Here is a 21702-nt window from a genome sequence, read left to right on the forward strand (position 1 = left end):
GGACGGGATGTAGTGATGGACGGGATGTGGTGATGGATGGGATGTAGTGATGGATGGGATGTAGTGATGGACGGGATGTGGTGATGGATGGGATGATGTGGTTGGGGAGAGGGTTGCAGAGGGTATCACAGAGGTTTCTGGCTGGGCTGCTGAGTGGGGGTGGAGAGGTTTATCCAGAGAGGGAGAGACGAGATGTTCTGCCAGGCTTGGGATCAGGCTAGCCTTTCCTACTTTTGTATTCCTCAGGCCTGGCACCATTCTTGGCATGCAAGTGCTCAGCCAATATTGCCAAGAGGCTGGAAGGCTAAGAGCACTGCCTTTGAGACTGCAGTCTTGGGTTTGCTACTGGTTCTCCGTCTACCAGCTGTGTGATCTCAGGCATATTACTTCACCTCTCTGGACATCAGTCTCCTCATCTGTAAAATGGGAATAGTGATAAGGGTAGCCCCTTGTGGGTTGTTCCAAGGACTGAGTGGGTTTATCTATGGGACCTCACAGCAGTGAGTGCTCAGTAGCTGTTAGTCCCAGATTCCACACTCGAGCCTGATGCACACATGAGGCCTTGTCTACCAAGGCTCTCACCTCCTTAAAGGAAGAGAGGGCCAAAAGATTCCGCTAAAGAAGCAAGTGCTTCAATATTCTCCCTTCCCCCGAGGCTAAGCAAGAGGATGGAGGTTAGACTGCAGGAAGAACTTCCTTTCTCTTATAGCCAATAATGTCTAAGTGAATTTTAGAAAATCAACTTCTGGCCAGGCGTGGTGGCTCATGCCTGTAATCCCAGCACTTTGGGAGGCCAAGGTAGGTGGATCACGAGGTCAGGAGTTTGAGACCAGCCTGGCCAATATGGTGAAACCCCATCACTACTAAAAATACAGAAATTAGCCAGGCGTGGTGACGGGCACCTATAGTCCCAGCTACTCAGGAGGCTGAGGCAGAAGAATCGCTTGAACCTGGGAGGCGGAGGTTGCAGCAGCGAGCTGAGATTACACCACTGCACTCCAGCCTGGTGACAGCTAGACTCCATCTCAAAAAAAAAAAGAAAAAAAAAGAAAAAAATTAACTTCTCAAATTCCCTTCTCTGGTCTTCAGACAATTAGCAGATAATTAGGGAGTGTTTGGGGAGGGGGTATAGGGCCTATCTCCTGGTCTCCTTTAGCATTCGCAGAGTGACTTGGCAGGAAGAGAGGGCCAGGGCTGAAGGCATTAATAGCGCAATAACCTCTCTGGCCCAGGGATGTGGAGCCCACAGTCTCCAGGCCCCTCATTGATGCAGGGGTGGGGTGGGAGGGTGGGGAGGAAAGACGTGGGAATCACGGGTGGGAAGAGGGAATCTGGGGACTCCCTGTGATTGCCCAGCCCTGGCCTGGCCCTGCTGCAGGGCCCTAGGGGTCCTGCCTCCAGCTCACACTCATATCCTTACATCCAAGTCCCTCTCTGATGGCATCTGCTAAAACACCAAGATTCTGCTGGAGCTGTTTGAGTTTAAGATAGGACCAGCTTGGTTCAGTGAGGGGGACACAGATTTAAGAACCAGACAGCTCGGAGCTCAGTCTCCGAGTTCACATCCATCAGTTGAGGGAACTTGGACGAGTCACTTTCATCTCACTGTGCCTCCGTTTCTCCCTTCATAAAGCAAGGATACCAGACCCTCCCTCGAGTGGGGCTGTGTGCGATGGTCGCTGGCTCAGTGTTTCCCTCTCCCTGCTCTTCTCCACAGTGCCCATCCCCTCCAAAGCTAGCAGCCTCTCAGCCCTCTCCTTGGCCAAAGACAGCCTGGTGGGCGGCATCACGAATCCTGGTGAGGTCTTCTGCTCTGTGCCCGGCCGGCTTTCACTGCTCAGCTCAACGTCCAAGTACAAGGTGACGGTGGGGGAGGTGCAGCGGCGACTCTCGCCTCCTGAGTGCCTCAACGCCTCCCTCCTGGGGGGTGTCCTCCGCAGGTAGGAAGGCCAGCCCTCGATTCCCCACCTGGCTGGATCCCTGGCCTCTTCAGGCCTTCTCAGGGCATCAGAGAGGAGGCCAGTCTCACCTAGCCCCCCTGCCTCAGTCTCCCTGGGAGGGGAGGCCCTGGGGACTCTGGATTGTGCATGCTATGGGGGCCGGCCCAGGTCCTTGGTGGCCGCCACGTGTCTGTGGGTCTGGGGTGGGGAAGTGGGCAGAGAAAGAAGCCTGGGCACAGAGAAGGGATGGAGAACTCATCCACACTGGTCAGGACGAGACTGGGTCTGGGGAAGAGAGAGGGCCATCCTCAACCCCCTTCCAGGAAGTGAACCCCAGGACCCAAGGCCCATTCTGCGCGGCAGCATAGGCCCTGTGTGTTTTGGGGTGTGGGGCATGGTAGTCCATGGTTCGTCTTCCTAGACCTGTGTCTCTTACTCTCTGTGCGTGTCCTTGTGCCTGGGAAGGGTATTTCTGCTTCAGGGCCGTGAGCTTGGATGAGTCTGAGGATGGTGTGGACGTGTGTGTGTGTGTGTGCATGTGTCTATAGTAGCGGATGGCCAGGAGCATGTTTCCATGAGAGTGAGTATCCTGTGTTTCTTCTAGTGGGATGTGTGGCCTAGAGTGTGTCCTGCTGTGTGTGTGTGTGTGTGTGTGTGTGTGTGTGTATGACTGCCTGTGCATCTGGAGCTAGTCACATGGATGTTTGGCCATCTGGTGTGTGGGAGTGGCATTTGTGCAGTCATAGGGGATATCTCCTTACTCGTAGCATCTTGGCGGATCTCTGTGAGTCCCTGAGTGTCTGTACATGTGTTCCTGGGACCCTGACTTGGTGTGATCCTGTGTCTCTGTGTCCCTAGGTGTCTGAGTCTGTGTCTCTGCATATGTCTGTCTCTGCTGGTTCTACGTGTCTCTCTTCTTTCACGTGTGTGTGTGTGTGTGTGAGTCCCCAGGTGGCTGTGTGTGTACCTGTGTCTCCCCATGTGTCTCTCTTTCTGTATGTCACTGCGCGTCTCTACATATAGGTCTGTGTATCCCCGGGTAGCTGTGTGTGGCCATCTGATGTGCTAAAGATCCCAGGATGCCCCACCCTGGCTGCCCCTGCTGTTGAGAGGACTAGAGTGAACTGAAGGGCTCCTGGAGCTGGGTGCTGGCCCCCCGCCTCTGTCTTGGCTGCAAAACCATGGGAGATTAGGAAGAGGTTGCGCCCTTGCTGAAAGAGACCCCAGAGCATCCCCAGGACCAGACACAAACCTCAACAGGGGCTGGTGGAGGCAACAAGGCCCTTTGGCGGTCACTTGGCCTCCACGCGTTTCTCTTGTCTTCATAGTTGTACGTCTGTCTCTCTCTGTGCATGTCAAGGGCCAAGTCCAAAAATGGGGGCCGGTGTTTGCGGGAACGGTTAGAGAAGATTGGACTCAACCTGCCAGCTGGTCGTCGCAAGGCTGCCAACGTGACGCTGCTGACTTCGCTAGTGGAAGGTGAGTGAGGCCTGAAGGTGGGCATGGGAGTGGCTGCGAGGGCAAGTGAGTTGTCTGGTGTGACTGTCTCTAATGCAGGAGGGTGTGTTGAGTGGTGAGTGTATCCGTGTAAGTGTTGCAGTATCTGTGTGCATGCTCTCTGTCATGTGGAAGGCTTGTTTGTGATTTCTGTGTGTAGTCTTTGTACATGTGTGCATGCATGTGCAATGGAGACCTTGCAGTGTGCGTGTATGTGTGCGTGGGTGTGGATGTGTGGGTGTGAGTGTGTCAGTGGGGAGTAACCAGTGTTTGGATGTGGTAAAGTGATGAAGGGGGTCACAGCCCCCTCCCCTGGAGGTTGGTGCCTCTGGAATACATGGTGGGCCCAGCTCCCATCTCTGAGCTCAGAGCCCAACCCTAATGGCCCCAAGGGAGGGCAATGGAATCGGGGCTGGAGCCGGGCTGGGAAGGAATGTCAGAGGGGGCATCTACAGAGGCAGGATGGAGCAGGATCCTCCTGGCCAAGGGGTCAGAGGTTCAAAGCTGTGTTCCAGGCGCAGAGGTACACCTGGCAGTAGTGACAGCTCCCCTCCCCCCAGGAGAGGCCGTGCACCTGGCCCGAGACTTCGGTTACGTCTGTGAGACGGAGTTCCCAGCTAAGGCAGCCGCCGAGTACCTGTGCCGACAGCATGCTGACCCGGGGGAGCTGCACAGCCGCAAGAGCATGCTGCTGGCCGCCAAGTGAGTGAGGGCACCACGCACAGGCACACGTGGCTGCCATGCACAGACAGACATGTATGGGCACAATGGACACCACTGTGTACACGGGCAGTGGGCACACACACGTATGTGCATGCCACTGTGTACATCAGCAGTGAGCACACACATACATGCGTGCCCCTGTGCACACGAGCAGTGAGCACACACACGTACCTGCACGCCGCTGTGCACACGCGCAGTGAGCACACACACGCACCTGCGTGCCGCTGTGTACGTGAGCGCTGAGCACACACACGCACCTGCGCGCTGCTGTGTACACGAGCAGTGAGCACACACACACGCACCTGCGCGCCGCTGTGTACACGAGCAGTGAGCACACACACACGTACCTGCGCACCACTGTGTACATGAGCAGTGAGCACACACACGTACCTGCGCGCCGCTGTTTACATGAGCACTGAGCACACACACGCACCTGCGCGCCGCTGTGTACATGAGCAGTGAGCACACACACGCACCTGCGCGCCGCTGTGTACACGAGCAGTGAGCACACACACACGTACCTGCGCGCCGCTGTGTACACGAGCAGTGAGCACACACACACGTACCTGCGCGCCACTGTGTACACGAGCAGTGAGCACACACACGTACCTGCGCGCCGCTGTGTACATGAGCAGTGAGCACACACACGTACCTGCGCGCCGCTGTGTACATGAGCAGTGAGCACACACACGTACCTGCGTGCCGCTGTGTACATGAGCAGTGAGCACACACACGTACCTGCGCGCCGCTGTTTACATGAGCACTGAGCACACACACGCACGTGCGGCCCATGTGGCACCACACATGGGCACCTAGGCTCCCTGCTTAGGCTATCCTGGGCACATGTGTGCATGCCACATGGGCACACTTGGGCGCCACATATGGGTAATATTTGTGCATCATGGTTATCATACTCAGGCATACATGAACACTCCTCACAAGCTCCTGGAGCACACATGGACACTACATGTGAACATATCTGGGTTCCATGCATCAAGAACAGTGGTGTCACATACTGGCTCACACAGGCTCACACATGGGTCCTACACCCACATACACTCCCAGGACACCACCAGCCCCAGTCCCCATTGCAGGTGTGAGGCTCCCTCTTCTAGCCTTGCCCATCAACCCTCTGCTCCAGTGATGTCCATCAGGCCACCAAGTCACGCCTGACTGCTCTGCAAGTCCCTTTGTGCCTCCCTCACCACCGTTCACATGCTGCCTCCTCTACTAAGGTCTTCATCTCACTCCCAGACCTTCACCCTAGCGTCTCCCTGGTCCCAACCTCCCTGCACGTGTATCTGCTCCCCCGCACAAGCATCTTCAACGGTTCCCGCTGCATTTATTTTCAAACTAGGTCTGCGAGGGCACCTCAGGGCCTGTTTAACAAACTAGCATTCCATTAAGATTTAGTTTTGTTTTTGTTTTTGTTTTTGTTTTGAGACGGAGTCTCGCTCTGTCACCCAGGCTGGAGTGCAGTGGCCAGATCTTGGCTCACTGCAAGCTCCGCCTCCCGGGTTTAGGACATTCTCCTGCCTCAGCCTCCCGAGTAGCTGGGACTACAGGCACCCGCCACCTCACCCGGCTAGTTTTTTGTACTTTTTAGTAGAGACGGGGTTTCACCGTGTTAGCCAGGATGGTCTCGATCTCCTGACCTCGTGATCCGCCCGTCTCGGCCTCCAAAAGTGCTGGGATTACAGGCTCGAGCCACCACGCCTGGCCTGTTTTTGTTTTTTGAGATGGAGTTTCACTCTTGTTTCCCAGACTGGAGTGCAATGGTGCGATCTCAGCTCACTGCAACCTCCGCCTCCCGGGTTCAAGCAATTCTCCTGCCTTAGCCTCCTCAGTAGCTGGGATCATAGGCCCCTGCCACCAGGACCAGCTAATTTTTTGTATTTTAAGTAGAGATGGGGTTTCACCATGTTGGCCAGGCTGGTCTGGAACTCCTGGCCTCAGGTGATCCACCCGCCTTGGCCTCCCAAAGTTCTGGAATTACAGGCGTGAACCACCGTGCCTGGCCGCAAGATTTAGTTTTTCAGGCCAGGCAAGGTGGCTCACATCTGTAATCCCAGCACTTTGAGAGGCTGAGGCTGGCGGATTGCTTGAGCCCAGGAATTGGAGACTAGCCTGGGCAACATGGCGAAACCTGGTCTCTACTAAAAATACAACAATTGGCTAGGTGTGGTGGTGCACTCCTGTAGTCCCAGCTACTTGGGAGGCTGAGATGAGAGGATCACCTGAGCCTGGGAGGTCGAGACTGCAGTAAGCCATGATTGCATCAATGCACTCTAGCCTGCATGACATAGTGAGACACTGTCTCAAAAAAAAAAGGCGAAAGATTTAGTTCTTCCAAAAGAGTTCTTATCTTAGTCTATTTGGACTGCTGTAACAAAATACCATAAACTGGGTGCTTATAAACAACAGAAATTTTTATTTATTTATTTATTTATTGACACAGAATCTTGTTCTGTTGCCCAGGCTGGAGTGCAGTGGTGCAATCTCAGCCCACTGCAACTTCCCGCTCCTGGGTTCAAGCAATTCTCCTGCCTGAGCCTCCTGAGTAGCTGGGATCACAGGTGCCTACCGCCACATCTGGTTAATTTTTGTATTTTTAGTAGAGGTTTCACCATGTTGGCCAGACTGGTCTCGAACTCCTGACCTCAGGTGATCCACCCGCCTCAGGCTCCCTGAGTGCTTGGATTACAGGTGTGAGCCACCGCGTCCGGCCAGCAAGAGAAATTTATTTTTCGTAGTCCTGGAGGCTGGGAAATTCAAGGTCAAGGCAGATTCCGTGTTGGGTGAGGGCCTGCTTTCTGGCTCATAGACAGCACCTTGCTGTGTGGCCTCACATTGTAGAAGGGAGAATGGGTTTCTCTCTGACTTCTTTTATAATAAGGGCATTAATCCCATTCATGATGGCTCCACCTCCATGACCTAAACACCTCCTAAAGGCCTCACCTCCTAATACTATCACCTAGGGGGGTAGTATTTCAACATATGAATTCTGGGGAACGTAAGCATTCACACTTTGGCAGTCCCACTGCAAGAAAAGACAGAGAGAGGAGGGGGATAGAGAAAGAAAGAAAGAGAGAGAGGCTGGGTGCAGTGGCTTATGCCTATAATCCCAGCACTTTGGGAAGCTGAGGTGATCAGATTGCTTGAGCCCAGGAGTTCAAGGCCAGCCTGGGCAACTTGGCAAAACCCCATCTGCACTAAAAATATTAGCCAGGAGTGATTGTGCGCACCTGTAGTCCCAGCTACTCGGGAGGCTGAGGTTGAGACTGCAGTGAGCTGGGATCGTGCCACTGCACTCCAGCCTGGGTGACAGAGCAAGACCTTGTCTCAAAAAAATTAAAAAGAAAGAAGAGAGAGAGAGAAATCTGAGAACTACCAATTGGTAGGCTAAAGTTCAGACTCCTTTGAGGGCCCCACAGTCTGGCCCACACAAACTCCACCCACTCATGGCAACCTTGTCCTCACATTCTTGGGTTTGCCTGTTTCCAGCTTAGAACATCCAGTCCTCCCACCTAACGCAGTCCTTCAAACTGACAACTCCACCGTCCTGCCTTTGAGGCTTTCCTCAAGTCCCCAAGGCAGAAGAGGAAGCACAGACTCCTGGGACTGCCAAATGGAGAGACCTCTGAGGCTGCTCATACTGTCACTGGAGAAACATACCTAGGGTGGGGCTCACGTGCTCACTAATCAGCTCACTCATCAAGCACTTCGTGGGCTTGTGTAAGATACTGACTGTGTAAGATACTGACTGGCTTTCATGGTGACACGAAGATGAATGATGAGTGATCCTCTTGCCCGAGCCACACACAGGATGCACAAAGGAATGAATAATGAATGGCTGCAAACTAGAGCTAGGTTCAGATCCCAGCTTGGTCACCTTGACAGGTCATCCAACCTGTCTGAAACCAGTTTTCTTGTCCATATGATGGGGATAATAATAGTATAGACTTGTTTGTGAAGATTAAGTAAGATGATGCAGACAGTGTGCTTGGCACAGCATCCAGGCTTCAATTATATTCACTGCTAGTTATTATTTCCGGCAGATTCTGGATTGTTTCCTAATAGCTTCAAAGACAAAGTTCTGTGAAGCATTGGGTGTTTGGGGTGGGAGGGGGAATCAAGGAAAGTTTCCTATATAAGGTAGTAAGTAGCTGAGCTGCACTTTGAATATGGGCCAGACATCCAAAAAAGAAAGATTATAGGGTAATCGACGTGTGTTGTTTATTAGCTGTGTGATACTGGGCTAGTCACATGACTTCTCTGAACCTTAGTTACCTTTTCTGTGAAAAACAGTATGTTCATCATTTTGCAGACTGTTGGGAGGGTCAGCAATAGTGTGGCTAATGTCTGTAAAATGCCTAGCATGTAGTAGGTCCTTCTCTGGGCTCAGACTTTTGTCCTCCAACCTCTGGCCCTCCTTCTCCTACCAGGCAGATCTGCAAGGAGTTTGCAGACTTGATGGCTCAGGACCGCTCACCGCTGGGCAACAGCCGCCCGGCAGTCATCCTGGAGCCCGGAGTGCAGAGCTGCTTGACACACTTTAGCCTCATCACCCATGGCTTCGGTGGGCCTGCCATCTGTGCTGCCCTCACTGCCTTCCAGAACTACTTGTTGGAGTCACTCAAGGGGCTGGACAAGATGTTTCTAAGTAGTGTGGGCAGTGGGCACGGTGAAACCAAGGCTTCGGAGAAAGATGCCAAGCATCGGAAATAACTGCTTCTCCCACCCCATCCCTAAGGGGCTCCCAGGCCCTGAAACAGGCACTTAGCTCCTGGGGGTGGGCCTGAAAGGACTGAAAGGTGGGATTAGAGTCAGGCCAGAAAGAGAACATTCATCCAGAGATCCCAGAGTTGGGGATCTGGCTTGGAGTAAGGGAGGGTGGCCTCTCTGTGGTGGTGTGTTGCTAAGTTAAGGGCCCAGGTATTTGTCTCATGTGTGCAATTTTCTGACCTTTGATGGTTGAGAAGGGTTTGAACAGAAAATTGACATGAAAAGGTCTGGCTCATGGGGCAGAGCCCTTTCCATTAGGGTGCCTGGGTGGCCGTGGGTGCTTCTAGAGGCCAAAGCCTTTGTGTTTTTCACTGGTGGCAGGAGGGAAATTGATAAATCAGAGGTGCTACTGAGGAGTTGGTGCCCCTCATTCCAGAGTCTCCTACCCCCCGAAAAGGGGTGCTGGAAGGAGGAGGCCCCAGTGGACTCTTTGTACCCCTTCTACTCTTGGAAAGAAGTGGGCAGGAGGGGTCCTCAAGGAACAAAGAAGATAAAGCACAAATTGCAGAACTTGAATCCAGGCTGCTCATCACAGTCCTGTTGCTGTCTGTCCTATTTATTTATGTATGTTGTAATTAAATTTGAAATTTAAAAATGTCCAGTGCAACTTATTTATCCCAGTGAGTTGGGGATTCATTTCACTGTTTTCTGGCCATGCACTGATATGGCCAGCTGGACCAGAAGGGAGAGGGTGTTTTTGCTCACAAAGGGCTGTGGGTGGGTTGGGAGGGAAGAAAGGTGTGTCAGGTGCCCTGTGGTTGTCGCTGGGATCTTGTATTTGTGGTTCTTTTGCCCCTGCAGTTGATGTACCCCCCCATCTCCCCATCTCTCATTCTCTTAATAAAACCTTTCATTGGATATGAAGCCCTCCCTGTCCTTCTTTAGCCCAGGCCTGGATTTGCCTCCAAAGAGGGCAATGTCACTGGGGAGAGGAAGGGCCTGGGAATTGGGCAGAGGGTAGGGTGGGAAGGGGCCCCTAAGGGGATGGAGGGGACTGGGGGCCCCTCTGTGTGAGAGGAGGTACAGATATTGGTCTATCTGACATGTCAGTGTGGCTGTTAGTTGCTGTGTCTGTGTGTGTGTGTCAAGTGAATACTGTATGTGTATTCCTGGGACTTGGTGGGCTGGTGGGTGCATCTGTCGGTTTGGCTATTGGGGGTACAGATTTGTTACCATGCCCGTTGGTGGTGATGTGTATGTGTCAGTGGGAATGCTGGTGACTGTGTGTGTCTGTCAGGCCAAAGCTCATCCAACTCCCGTTCTGAGGATTTCACTCTTCAATCATCTTTTGTGTCCTGTATCGTCAGTGTCTCCCTCTCTACGGGATCATTACTGGATCACCCCCCAGAGTACAAATGTTCTAGGATCTCTTACCTTACAAAACAAATCCTTTCTCCATTTCTCTATTTCCTTTGCCGTTAAAGTTCTTGAAAGATTGCTACACCTCTACCTCCATTTCTTCACCTCCAATTTCCTCTTCGATCTGCTTTTTTCCCGACCAGTCTGCTGACATCCACTCAGCATGGTCATCACAACGTCAAATCTCAAGGCCGTTTTTTCTGGATTTAACAGCAGCAGTCAGTGGATACGGCTGACCACTTGCTCTTTTCTGCAACTCTGTTTCCTCTGTGGCTCCTAACTTCTGGTTTCCTGTGACCTCACTGGTCCCAATTCTGTCTTCTTAGCTGGCTACTTCTCTACTTGACCTCTTAATGTTGGCTTTCCTCAGGTCCCTCTCTATCTATACTGTCTCCTTAGATTGGTCTCATTCAATCCCATGTCTTTCAATATCTAAATACTGCCAATTCCTGAATGTTTATCTTCAGCCCAGGCTGCTGCCTGAACTCCAGACTTAAAGGTACAACTGTCTGCCTCATGTCTGCCAGTTTGGCTAAAAGGCATCTCAAACTCATGTCCAAAATAGAGCGCATGACTCAAGTACTCAAATCGTGACCTCTTCCAGAACGTCCCATCACAGTAGATGGTACCACCTTCTACCCAGCTGCTCAAGCCAGAAACTGGGGAGTCCTATTTGGTTCTTTCTCTATACTCAATCCTTCAAAAAGACCTATGGATTCTGAGTCCATCTTCTTTCTTCTCTGCCAACACCCTGGTTCTCTGGACTACTACAGTAGTCTCCCAACCGGTCTATTTTCTCTGGTACACCTTCAAAGTCAGGTCCAGCAATGATCTGACTTTGCCACATTCTCCAGCCTCATCTTAAACTACTCTCTTCATCACTCACTTTGCTCCAGCCACATTGGTTTCCTCTCTGTTCCTCAAACTACCACTTTGTTTTATGCCCCAGGGCCATTGCATTCACATTGTTTGCCTGGATTGCTGTCCCCTTGTCTTTTCAAGTGTGCTGTCAGGGAGATGTTGGGGTGCTTTGTGAGTGAAGATTGTGCTAGAAACATAGGGTCTAGGCATCATCTCTCAGGATAAGGGTCCAAAGATGTGACTTCTTTTCCCAAGAAGCTGCAGTGCCTCAACGCACCCGTAAGTGTCCAGTGAAAGCTGGACACAGTGGGGCCTCCTCTGGGGGCCTGTCCCTCATGCTAAATGCATAGAGACCCTTGACACGTTTTAACCCTGGCCCTGCCACTCACTTGGTGTGCCACCCTGAGCTTCGGGTCCTCTGGTATGTACCCCCCCAGCAGGATGTTAGGTGGTGCTGATACCTCAAGGCAGTATCCAGATGTGGCACTGAAGAATTCTGAATCATGCGGGAGGAAGTTCTGCCTTTCTCCAGTCCCTTTCAATCAGTCCTTCTGGATACATCAAGAAGAAAGTCTCCATTTGGGGCTGGCATGACTTTAACACCTAATATTTGCTTTTCCTCATTTTAACAAAGAGGCTCAGCGCCTTTCCCGAGTATCCCTATCTGGGTTATGCATTCCTTTCTGCAGAAAGGAAGAGAAAGGAATGTGGGGGAAGGCTGAAGTATGCTCTGCTTTAACTGAAGCCTAGGGCCTGACAAGAGACATCCTGCCTCTAAAATCATCTTAGACTACGGGAAGTTGAGGGGAATTAAATAAGATATACAGCACTTCTATATAATGCCTGGAATATAGTAACACATCAATAAAAGGTTATAAATACCCAGAAGAAATTAGTTTATCAAAAACTTTTCATGGGCTGGACAACTTTCCCTAAGGAAAGGACCATGTAGTCCTCAATAAGTCCTATTTTATAAACAAGCAAGTTGTAGATCAAAGCAACTCGCCCAAAGTCGCTAAGCAAGTGATCACGCATGTGTGTGATCCAACCCTCCCTTCGTTTCCACTGCATCACATGGCCATCTACAGAAGGGTTCACAGGCAAGGGGAAGCAGGTCCTCCCAGGCCCTTGTGTCCCCAGGCTCTGCTAAGCCAGCATATGGTCAGGATAGTTAACAGTGCAGAGGAAGCAGTACAGTATGGACACTAAGTGGCCTAAGAAGCTTCTAATGAGGTCTCAGCATTTGATTCTTCCCATTAAGTTGTTTTTCTTTTCCCCACGGCAAAATAAATCACGTTTTAGCTTCTAACTGGCTTTAGCCCTAAGGAAAAGTAGATGACGATTAAAGTTTACACAGGGGCTCAGTACAGTGGCTCACACCTGTAATCTCAGCACTTTGGGAGGCTGAGGCAGATCATTTGAGGTCAGGAGTTCCAAGACCATCCTGGCCAACATGGTAAAACCCTGTCTCTACAAAAATACAAAAATTAGCTGGGTGTGGTGTTGCACGCCTGTAATCCCAGCTACTCGGGAGGCTGAGGCAGGAGAATTTCTTGAACCCAGGAGGCAGAGTCTACAGTGAGCCAAGATCGTGCCATTGCACTCCAGCCTGGGTGACAAAGCGAGATTCTGTCTCAAAAAAAAAAAAAAAAATAATAATAATAATAATAAAATTAAATTAAAAAATAAAAAATAAAGATACACAGATTGTTTACATGTCTTCTTTTTTTGCAAACAAGTAGTTGTGAATTAAACGGAGAGTGTTTAGACTGGGTAAGCATTCCAATTTGGAGTTTAAAGACTTTCCTACTTTCTCTTAAAGGATCATAGTATTCCAGAATAAATATGAAAAGTTCAGTCTTTGAAAACATTCCATCCCATGAAGGAAGGTAAGTGAAGGCAAGTTGCAGGTTTCTCCTCCCAAACACACTAACTCATAATTCACACACTGGAGTAATCAAGCAGTAGACATTTAGAGAGAACCCAAGAATGCGCCTCTTTCTCTTGCTTGGGCACTGCTGCTGCTTTTGTCAAAAGGCCAAGAGGAGCAGAAATGAAAGGACTCTGGGCTCCAGGCAGGGCAGACCTAGCGTGGCTGCTCAGCTACCAACACCAAGCTCTTGGGCCATTTCTGTGGCCTCTTCCATCTCTCAAAGGTTCCTGCCTTCCCATCCCCTCTCTAGTAGGGCTGAGCTTCCCTACCCTGAGGCAAAACAGCTGCTCTCTTCTCCAACCTATCCCCCCTCCCACCCCAAGTCTGGGAAGGAATAATTTGTTTTTCTGTGTATTAATCACCTGAAAGCAGATGGGAGCTAATCAGAACTCCATTCTGAACAGTGTTTGGCCAGGAGTGTTAAAGAATGGGTATATTCCCAGTGGTTTTTAAACTTCAGGACATTGATTTAGGACAAATTGATTTAGGACACAGCTGGCATTTTAAAAACTAAAATCCAGCGGAAGAAAACAGAAGTTACCAGACCACACTATGTCATGACTACACACACACACCCTCCTCTGTAAGAAAAATTCCACAAAGCAGTGCTTACCCTTCTTGTAGTAGGTATATATAGGTGTGAAGTCATGAGTGAATGACCAAGGCCATGTAAATTTAGTTGGAACACAGGCTTTATGAGGTGTAAAAGAGGGAAAGGAAAGTGGGGAGTTACGTTAGGAGAGGATTATGGAATGCCTAGCATGCCAAACCAAAGAATTGGGCTTTAGTCTCTTAAGTCATGGAAAACCACCAGAAAGTTTTAAGGGTAGAGAGGAATGGGAATGGATGGTGAAACTAGTTTTTTAAAGTATGGAGAGAGACCTGGAGAGGGAAGAGATTAAAAGTAGAGTGAAGTTAGGAGGCTGTTAAATAGTCTAAGAAACGATACGGGGTGAACCAGAGTAATGGGGATGGAGATTTATAAAGATTTAGGCTGGGTGCAGTGGCTCACACCTGTAATCCCAGTGCTTTGGCAGACCAAGGTGGGAGGATCACTTGAGGCCAAGAGTTCAAGACCAGCCTAGGCAACATAGTGAGACCCTGTCTCTACAAAAAATTTTTACAAAATTAGCTGGGTGTGGTGGTACACACCTCTAGTCCCAGCTAGTTGGGAGGTTGGGGTTAAGAGGTTCACTTGAGTCCAGGAGTTCAAGGCTGCAGTAAGCTATGATCGTGTTACTGCACTCCAGCCTGGGTGATAGAGCAAGACTCTCTCTCTGAAAAACAACAATAAAAAATTGTAATAAAATTAAAAGATTTAGGATGTAGAAATGCCAGAACTTGGTGGCCATGTAGAGACAGCAGATAAAGAATGGCATTAAAATGATGCCCTGCTAAATGCAATGTTGCATCTTGGATTATATCCTAGAACAAAAGAAAATTAGTGGAAAAACTGGTAAAATCTGAATAAAGCCTGGAGCTTAGTAATACTAATACACCAAACAATGTTGGTTTCTCAGTTTTGACAAATATACTATGGTATATAGTTGTTAACATTATAGAAACTGAATAACGGGTATAAGGACCCTGTATTATCTTTGCAATTTTTCTGTAAAACCAAATTTATTCCAAAATAAAACACTTATTAAAAATAAATGATGCCTGGGTTTCTGACTTGGGCACTTGGGAAACCAGGTGGCTCTAATTCTCTAAGACAGAATGTCATAGAGGAGGTTTGGAGAGGGGCAGATGGTAAGGCTCAGTTTTAGACATACTGAGTTCGATGTCCCTAAATCTAGAGGGTGAGCTATCTAGGAATGAGTTGATTTGGAGCCCAGGAAAGAGACCCAGGTTGGCAAAACAACACGGAGAGTCAGGATGGGTTTGCAGGCTGGCCTCAGATTGCCCTGGGGACACTTATATTCAAAGGCAGAGAACCGTATGTCATCCCTGGTGAGGCCTGAATGCAGAAAAACAAGTTTACCAATCATTATACACTTACTGAGCACTTACCACATGCCAGGCCCTGAACTAAATGTTTACCTATATTACCTCATGGAATTCTCCTATCTACCACATGGAATAGGTGCTATTTCAATCATTGTACAGATGGGAAAATCATGTAGCAGGAGAGCCTGTGCTTTAGTAGCAGAACTCCACTGGGTAGGGCATCAGAATCACCTGTGGCGCTATTTTTTTTTTTTTTTTTTTGAGATGGAGTCTCGCTCCATCGCCCAGGCTGGAGTGCAGTGGCGCAATCTCCACTCACTGCAAGCTCCGCCTCCCGGGTTCACGCCATTCTCCTGCCTCAGCCTCCTGAGCAGCTGGGACTACAGGCACCCGCCACCTCGCCCGGCTAGTTTTTTGTATTTTTTTTTAGTAGAGACGGGGGTTTCACCATGTTAGCCAGGATAGTCTCGATCTCCTGACCTCGTGATCTGCCCGCCTTGGCCTCCCAAAGTGCTGGGATTACAGGCTTGAGCCACCGTGCCCGGCCACCTGTGACACTTTTAAAATAGATGCCTTACACCTAGGAATCTAGCTAAAAGCTCAAACCTATGCATATTCATGGTGGTGTTGGAGGTTGAATCAACTGTAGTGATGTGAATCATCTCTTTTCTCCCATTTACTCAACAATTAGCTTTCTTCTTATGGTATAAGGCATTTACCATTGGTGTATTAAACAGTGTATAAGACACCCAAATCTAATGTTAACCCAATACTTTAACATGAACGTTAGGATCAGTAGGTAGTATCTTAGATGACACATTTCATCACATACAAACCAAAAACCTATCTGTATATGGTATTAAGAGGAGCACAGAATTGGATAAAGTAGGGTTTATCCTAGTCTGAGACCAAATGGTTTTGGCATGTGGTTCCTAGACCGGCAGCATCAGTAGCAACTGGAAATGTGAGGTGAACATTCTGAAACACACATCTGGTTAAGAAACACTGTTTTAGTGACTTTAACCACAAAACATCTACATTGTTCCCTAAAGGTAGGCTAAGAGAAAAACGGGTATCTGGTTAACTGCCCATGATACATCAATCTAATGGAAAATTATGCAACTCTCAACAAGAATAAGCATATCTATGTGTATTGATATAAAACAATTTCTAATATAGTGTTAAGTGAAATAAGCAATATGTAGAACATTAAAAATACTTTTTAGCCGGGCACGGTGGCCACGCCTGTAATCCCAACACTGGGAAGCCAAGGCAGGCAGACTGCTTGAGCCCAGGAGTTCAAGACCAACCTGAATGACATGGTGAGACCCTGTCTCCATGAAAAACACAAAAACTAGCTGGGCATTGGTGGTGTACGCCTGTAATCCCAGCTACTCAGGAGGCTGAGATGGGAGGATCACTTGGCCCCAGGAGGCGGAGGTTATAGTGAGCCAAGATTACGCCACAGCACTCCAGCCTGGGCTAGAGTAAGACCCTGTCTCTAAATAAATAAATAAATCTAAAAAATTTAAAGGGGGCATGTGTCTGTATGTATGTGCACATTACACAGTAAAAGAGTACCTCTTAAAAAACATGAGAAATTAGTAGCTGAAGTTTCCTCCCGGAAGGGAAGCCGGAAGCAGGTGATTGGATTATAGGGATGGGAGAAACATTTTTCTTTTTTTTTTTTTTTGAGACGGAGTCTCATTCTGTCTCCAGGCTGGAGTACAGTGGCACAATCTAGGCTTACTACAACCTCTGCCTCCCGAGTTCAAGCGATTCTCCTGCCTCAGCCTCCCCAGTAGCTGGGACTAGGGGTGTACGCCACCACACCCGGCTAATTTTTGTATTTTTAGTAGAGACAGGGTTTTACCATGTTGGTCAGGATGGTCTTGTTCTCTTGACCTCGTGATCCGCCCGCCTCGGCCTCCCAAAGTGCTGGGATTACAGGCATAAGCCACCACACCCAGCTATGGAAGAAATATTTTTCACTACATGTTTTTGTACTGTTTGCATGTTTTATTAAGTGCATATATTATTCATTCAGGTTAATTAATTTAAAAAAATTTAAGTTTAAGGGCAAACATAACCACTACTTTAGAGAGAATGGAGATATTAGCAAGTAAAATATATGAAAGAGCTAGCTGGAAAGGAACCAAGAGTGGAGTAGAACGTGCGGCCATCAGCTGCTAAAGGGTGCTGGGTGTTAACGGAGGGCGGAGCAGGAAGAAAAGTCAGACCTGGCAAAAAGATCAGTTTCCCTCCATATCTTTTCTGAGGTAATATTAGGTAAACTGAGACCCGGACCAGAGGGCTCAATTATATCCATAGTCATCTTTATTCTGAATTAACCATTTATCAAGAGTGCACCTGAAAAGAGTAGAAAAAAATAAAGGAGCCCATCAAAAAAAGTTCCCTGGCAAATGGGAGGCAGAGCATGATGTTAGGAGCCCTGTTTGGGGAAGGAAATGTTGTCCAGGTCATGGATGCCATTTTTGTCAATGATTCGAACACTGAAGGTTGGCAGATTCAGGATGAAGCGTTTCTGGAGCTGCAGAGAGACATGGAGGAAATCAGTCAACAAATAATTACTAACTATGTGCCAGGCTCTGTTCTAGACACTGGGGATACAAGCAAACAAAAATCCCTGCTTTTGTAGAACTGAAATTCTATTGGAGGCAGCTGGCAGTAGGGCACGAGTACTCTAGTGGTAGAGGGTACTAAACGGCAGCTGGAGGATCACTGAGAGGCAGGGAGGCTGAAATGGGAGATGCCGCTAAAAGCCTGTCTCTGGTCAGTCAGCTGATGAAAGAATGAGACAATCCAGTGTTCTGTTCCCCATAGTCTGTTACCCATCAGTCTGGTAAACACAGACGTCTCTCTTAAAATGTCTCAAGATAATAAGCTAACAAAACGTGATTGCCCTCAGAACAAAGCAGAGGCCAGGAGCAGTGGCACAGGCCTGTAATTGGGAGGTTGAGGTGGGAGAATATCTTGAGCCCAGGAGTTCAAGATCAGCCTAGGCAACATAGCAAGACCCCCATCTCTTAAAAACAAAATAATGAGGTGGGTGTGGTGGTGCCTGTCTGTAGTCTCAGCTACTTGGGAGGATCGCTTGAGTTCCAGAAGTCCAGGCTGCAGCGAGCTATGATGGTGCCACTGCACTCCACTCCAGTCTTGGTGACAAAGCGAGACCCCATTTAAAAAAAAAAAAAAAAGGGAGGGGGGAATGGGGTAGGCACTGTGGACTGAAACCAAAAGGCTTGTGTAAGAGGCAAACTGACATTACTCCCAATGCTTCTGCTCTTATCTTCCTACTCTCTTACTAAACCATGAGTTCAAGTTCATCCTTAAGCCACAGGAACAGTAAAAGAATGAAAAAACTAATGTGGCTGGCTTTTGACCTCCCCATCCTCCATCCATTCCCAAAGCCTTAGACTCTAAGGAGAAATATTAGAAAGGGTGTGTTCTGTAATCTTGGCCTCACAAACCAAAGTCTACTCTCGCCTTCTGCCCAAAGCTTCCTAGTTGCTTTCTATGGCCTTCCTGAATTCTTAGGGAAGGCTTTCTCTCCAGATTACAAAGACTCATGCACTATTAAGGGAGCAGGCAGTATGGCAATTCCAGGTGGCACAAGAACAGAGCAGGTACAAAGTCTAGGGCAGGGCCGGGCGTGGTGGTGGCTCACGCCTGTAATTCCAGCGTTTTGGGAGGCTGAGGCAGGCGGATCACCTGAGGTCAGGAGTGGCCAACGTGGTGAAACTCTGTCGCTACTAAAAATACAAAAAATTAGCCGGGTATGGTGGTGGGCACCTGTAATCCCTGCTACTCAGAAGGCTAAGGCAAGAGAATTCCTTGAACCCAGAGGCGGAGGTTGCAGTGAGCTGCAATCGTGCCACTGCACTCCAGCCTGGGCAACAAGAGCGAAACTCTGTCTCAAATTAAAAAAAAGTTTAGGGCAGAAGTTCTTCAAGTACAGCCTCAGTACTTGATGCAAACCTGTACTTTGCTACCACCTGCAGCAAAATCACCTACAATTGCCAGTTAAAGCAGAGCTTCCCAGTTTGTACCTCAGAACAGTGGAATCAGAATTGAGGGTTGGGCAGAGATGGCAATCTGTTTTAACAAGTTTCCCAGGTGACACTTATACACACTACAATTTGAGAACCACTGGTTTGGATAAACCAGAAAGAATTAAATTATAAAGCTGACATTGAGGAGGTAATCTGTGAGAGAAAAATGAGCTTGCTACCCACACCAAACTCTATCCCTGGTAGCAACTTCACATCTGGTTAGTGGGTATGTATTACACCTTCTGGCAAAAATCAGAAAAAATATAACCGAGGAACAGGAACAACACTGGCAAACAGAGACACAAACATTCCTTTCAGGATCCCATGGGAACTACTCACCTCCTCCAGACATTTCCTAAGAAGCTCCACTGCCCTCTCACGTGAGATAGCTGGAAGAGAACACAGAGACCAAGCATTCCGGTGCTGTCATTAAATCTAACTCTCAGCAGCTTTTGATTAAGTTTCAAATCTTAATCAAAGCTGACTTCTTCAGGCCTGGGTGCCACACAAACGGCAAAGGCAAAAAATGCTTTGCCTTCTAGTCTGCAACCAACTTACTCCACATGCAGCTGGGGGTGCCCCAGACCCAGTGCTCCAGCAGCTACAAGCCATTGCAAATTGATTTGCTACACTGAGGGTAAGCATGAAGGAATTCTGCCTCCCCTGGCCAGGGCCCGCCTCTGAAGAAGTCCAGCAGCCTGTCTCTCTTTATCATAACCCACCCTTTTCACTCCCCCATAGTCCAGGGCTTAAATCAATTCCATCTGCCCTAGTCAGCTGCAAATCAGGCAAAGAGAGGACAGGGTCAGAATTTCAGCCTTGTTTTCCCAGCTGGGTCTCTGTTTAACAATGGGAAGAGAATTCATAGGATGGGGCTAAGACTTTGCCAAAACAGGAGCCAAAGGAACTGTCTGTGGGCATGGCAAACTGGGATGACATGTTATGCACTCGGGCTTCAGGGGTGGCTAGTGGTTATTTTGGTGGGCAAATCAGCTGAATTACTGACAGATGCCAAATCAAGAAAGTCACTGGGAGGCCAGGCTAATTCTTTTCAGGATGTGGCCTGGAGCTCTAGTGTGGCTAAGGTTGAGCGAGAGGGCAGCACCAAAGAAGAATGAACATGCCAGATTCTTATGATACTGACAGTGAAGAATGGAATGTAAGGAGAGAAGTGGTTATCTGTGCTTCATCTATAGTCTGTAAAAGCTAAGAATTCCAAAGTACCCATTGCCCACAGAGGCTAAAGTTGAGGTTAGGATTGGGGTCAGAAGATGGAACTTAGCACAAAAACATCCCTGTGTCTGAGAAGTCCTAACCAGAGCACTTAGGCAAGAGGAGGAAATAAAGAGTACCCAAATTGGAAAGCAGGAAGCCAAATGTCCCCATTTGCAGGTGACATGATCTTCTATACAGAAAAACCTAAAGACCCTACCAGAAAACTCTTACATCTGATAAATGAATTCCATAAAGTTGCAGGATACAAAATTAATATACAAAAACCAGTGTTTCTATACACAAACTAGCTGAAAAAGAAATCAAGAAGGCAATCCCATTTACAATAGATACAAAAATCAAAGAAACTAAAATACCTAGGAAGAAATTTAACCAAGGAGGTAAAAGACCTCTATAACGAAAACTATAAAACACTGATGAAGTAAGTTTAAGAGGATACAAATGAAATGGAAATATACCTCATGCTCATGGATCAGAAGAATTAATATTATTAAGATGACAACACTACCCAAAGAAATTTATATATCCAATGCAATCCCTATCAAAACACCAATGACATGCCTCACAGAATTAGGGAAAAAATCCTAAGATTTGTATGGAACCACAAAAGACTCAATAGCTAAAGCAATCCTAAGCAAAAAGAACAAATCTAGTAGTTGATACCACTACCACACTTCAAAATATACCACAAAGTTGTAGTAACCAAAACAGCATGCTACTGGCATAAAAATAGACACACAGACCAATTAAACAGAATAGAGAAATTAAGAAATTAAGCCACATATCTACATTTGACTTTTGATGAAGGTACCAAGAACACTCATTGGGGAAAAGACAGTCTCTTCAATAAATGGTGCTAGAATAACTGGATATCCATACACAGAAGAATAAAACCAGACCCTCACCTCTTACCCTATACAAAATTCAACTCAAAATGGATCAAACACCTCAATTTAAGACCAGAAACTAGAAGAAAACACAGGGGAAAAGCCTCAGGACATTGATCTGGAAAAAGATTTTATGAATAATCTCATGAACACAGGCAATAAAAGCAAAAATAAACAAATGGGATTATATCAAACTAAAAAATGCTTCTGCATAGCAAAGGAAACAATTGAGCGAAAAGGCAACTACAGAATGGGAGAAAATACATGCAAATTACTCATCCAACAGGGAGTTAACATCCAGAAAATATAAGGAACTGAAATAGCTCAACAGAGAACAAAAATTCAATTAAAAAATGGGCATATGATCTCAAAAGACATTTCACAAGACATACAAATGGCCTACAAATATATGGGAAAAAAATGCTCAACATCACTAATCATCACAGAAATGTAAATCACAA

General features: G+C 48.0%; 2 protein-coding genes across 6 annotated transcripts in view; one reads left to right on the forward strand and one right to left on the reverse strand.

The window, feature by feature from the left end:
• The window catches only part of TFAP2E (transcription factor AP-2 epsilon (activating enhancer binding protein 2 epsilon)), a 10759-nt gene extending 1871 nt beyond the window's left edge, over positions 1 to 8888 (forward strand). Inside the window, exons 2-5 of the mRNA XM_011995634.1 lie at positions 1689 to 1940; positions 3301 to 3419; positions 3998 to 4139; positions 8606 to 8888. Coding sequence (XP_011851024.1) covers positions 1689 to 1940; positions 3301 to 3419; positions 3998 to 4139; positions 8606 to 8888 — 796 coding nt within the window. The remainder of the gene's footprint in view (positions 1 to 1688; positions 1941 to 3300; positions 3420 to 3997; positions 4140 to 8605) is intronic.
• Positions 8889 to 13778: 4890 nt separating this feature from the next.
• PSMB2 (proteasome (prosome, macropain) subunit, beta type, 2) overlaps positions 13779 to 21702 on the reverse strand; it is a 49768-nt gene continuing 41844 nt past the window's right edge. For 2 of the 5 annotated variants that reach the window (XM_011995630.1, XM_011995629.1), the window contains 2 exons: positions 19461 to 19510; positions 17364 to 17599 (listed from right to left, as the gene is read on the reverse strand). In XM_011995630.1, the coding sequence (XP_011851020.1) occupies positions 17492 to 17599; positions 19461 to 19510 (158 nt within the window). In that variant the 3' untranslated portion in view covers positions 17364 to 17491. Of the gene's footprint in view, positions 17600 to 19460; positions 19511 to 21702 lie in introns of all 5 variants that reach the window. The other 3 variants (XM_011995632.1, XM_011995628.1, XM_011995627.1) reach the window with 3 other exon arrangements.

The sequence above is a fragment of the Mandrillus leucophaeus genome, unplaced genomic scaffold (genome assembly GCF_000951045.1).
Source record: "Mandrillus leucophaeus isolate KB7577 unplaced genomic scaffold, Mleu.le_1.0 Scaffold493, whole genome shotgun sequence".
NCBI classification, from domain to species: domain Eukaryota; kingdom Metazoa; phylum Chordata; class Mammalia; order Primates; family Cercopithecidae; genus Mandrillus; species Mandrillus leucophaeus.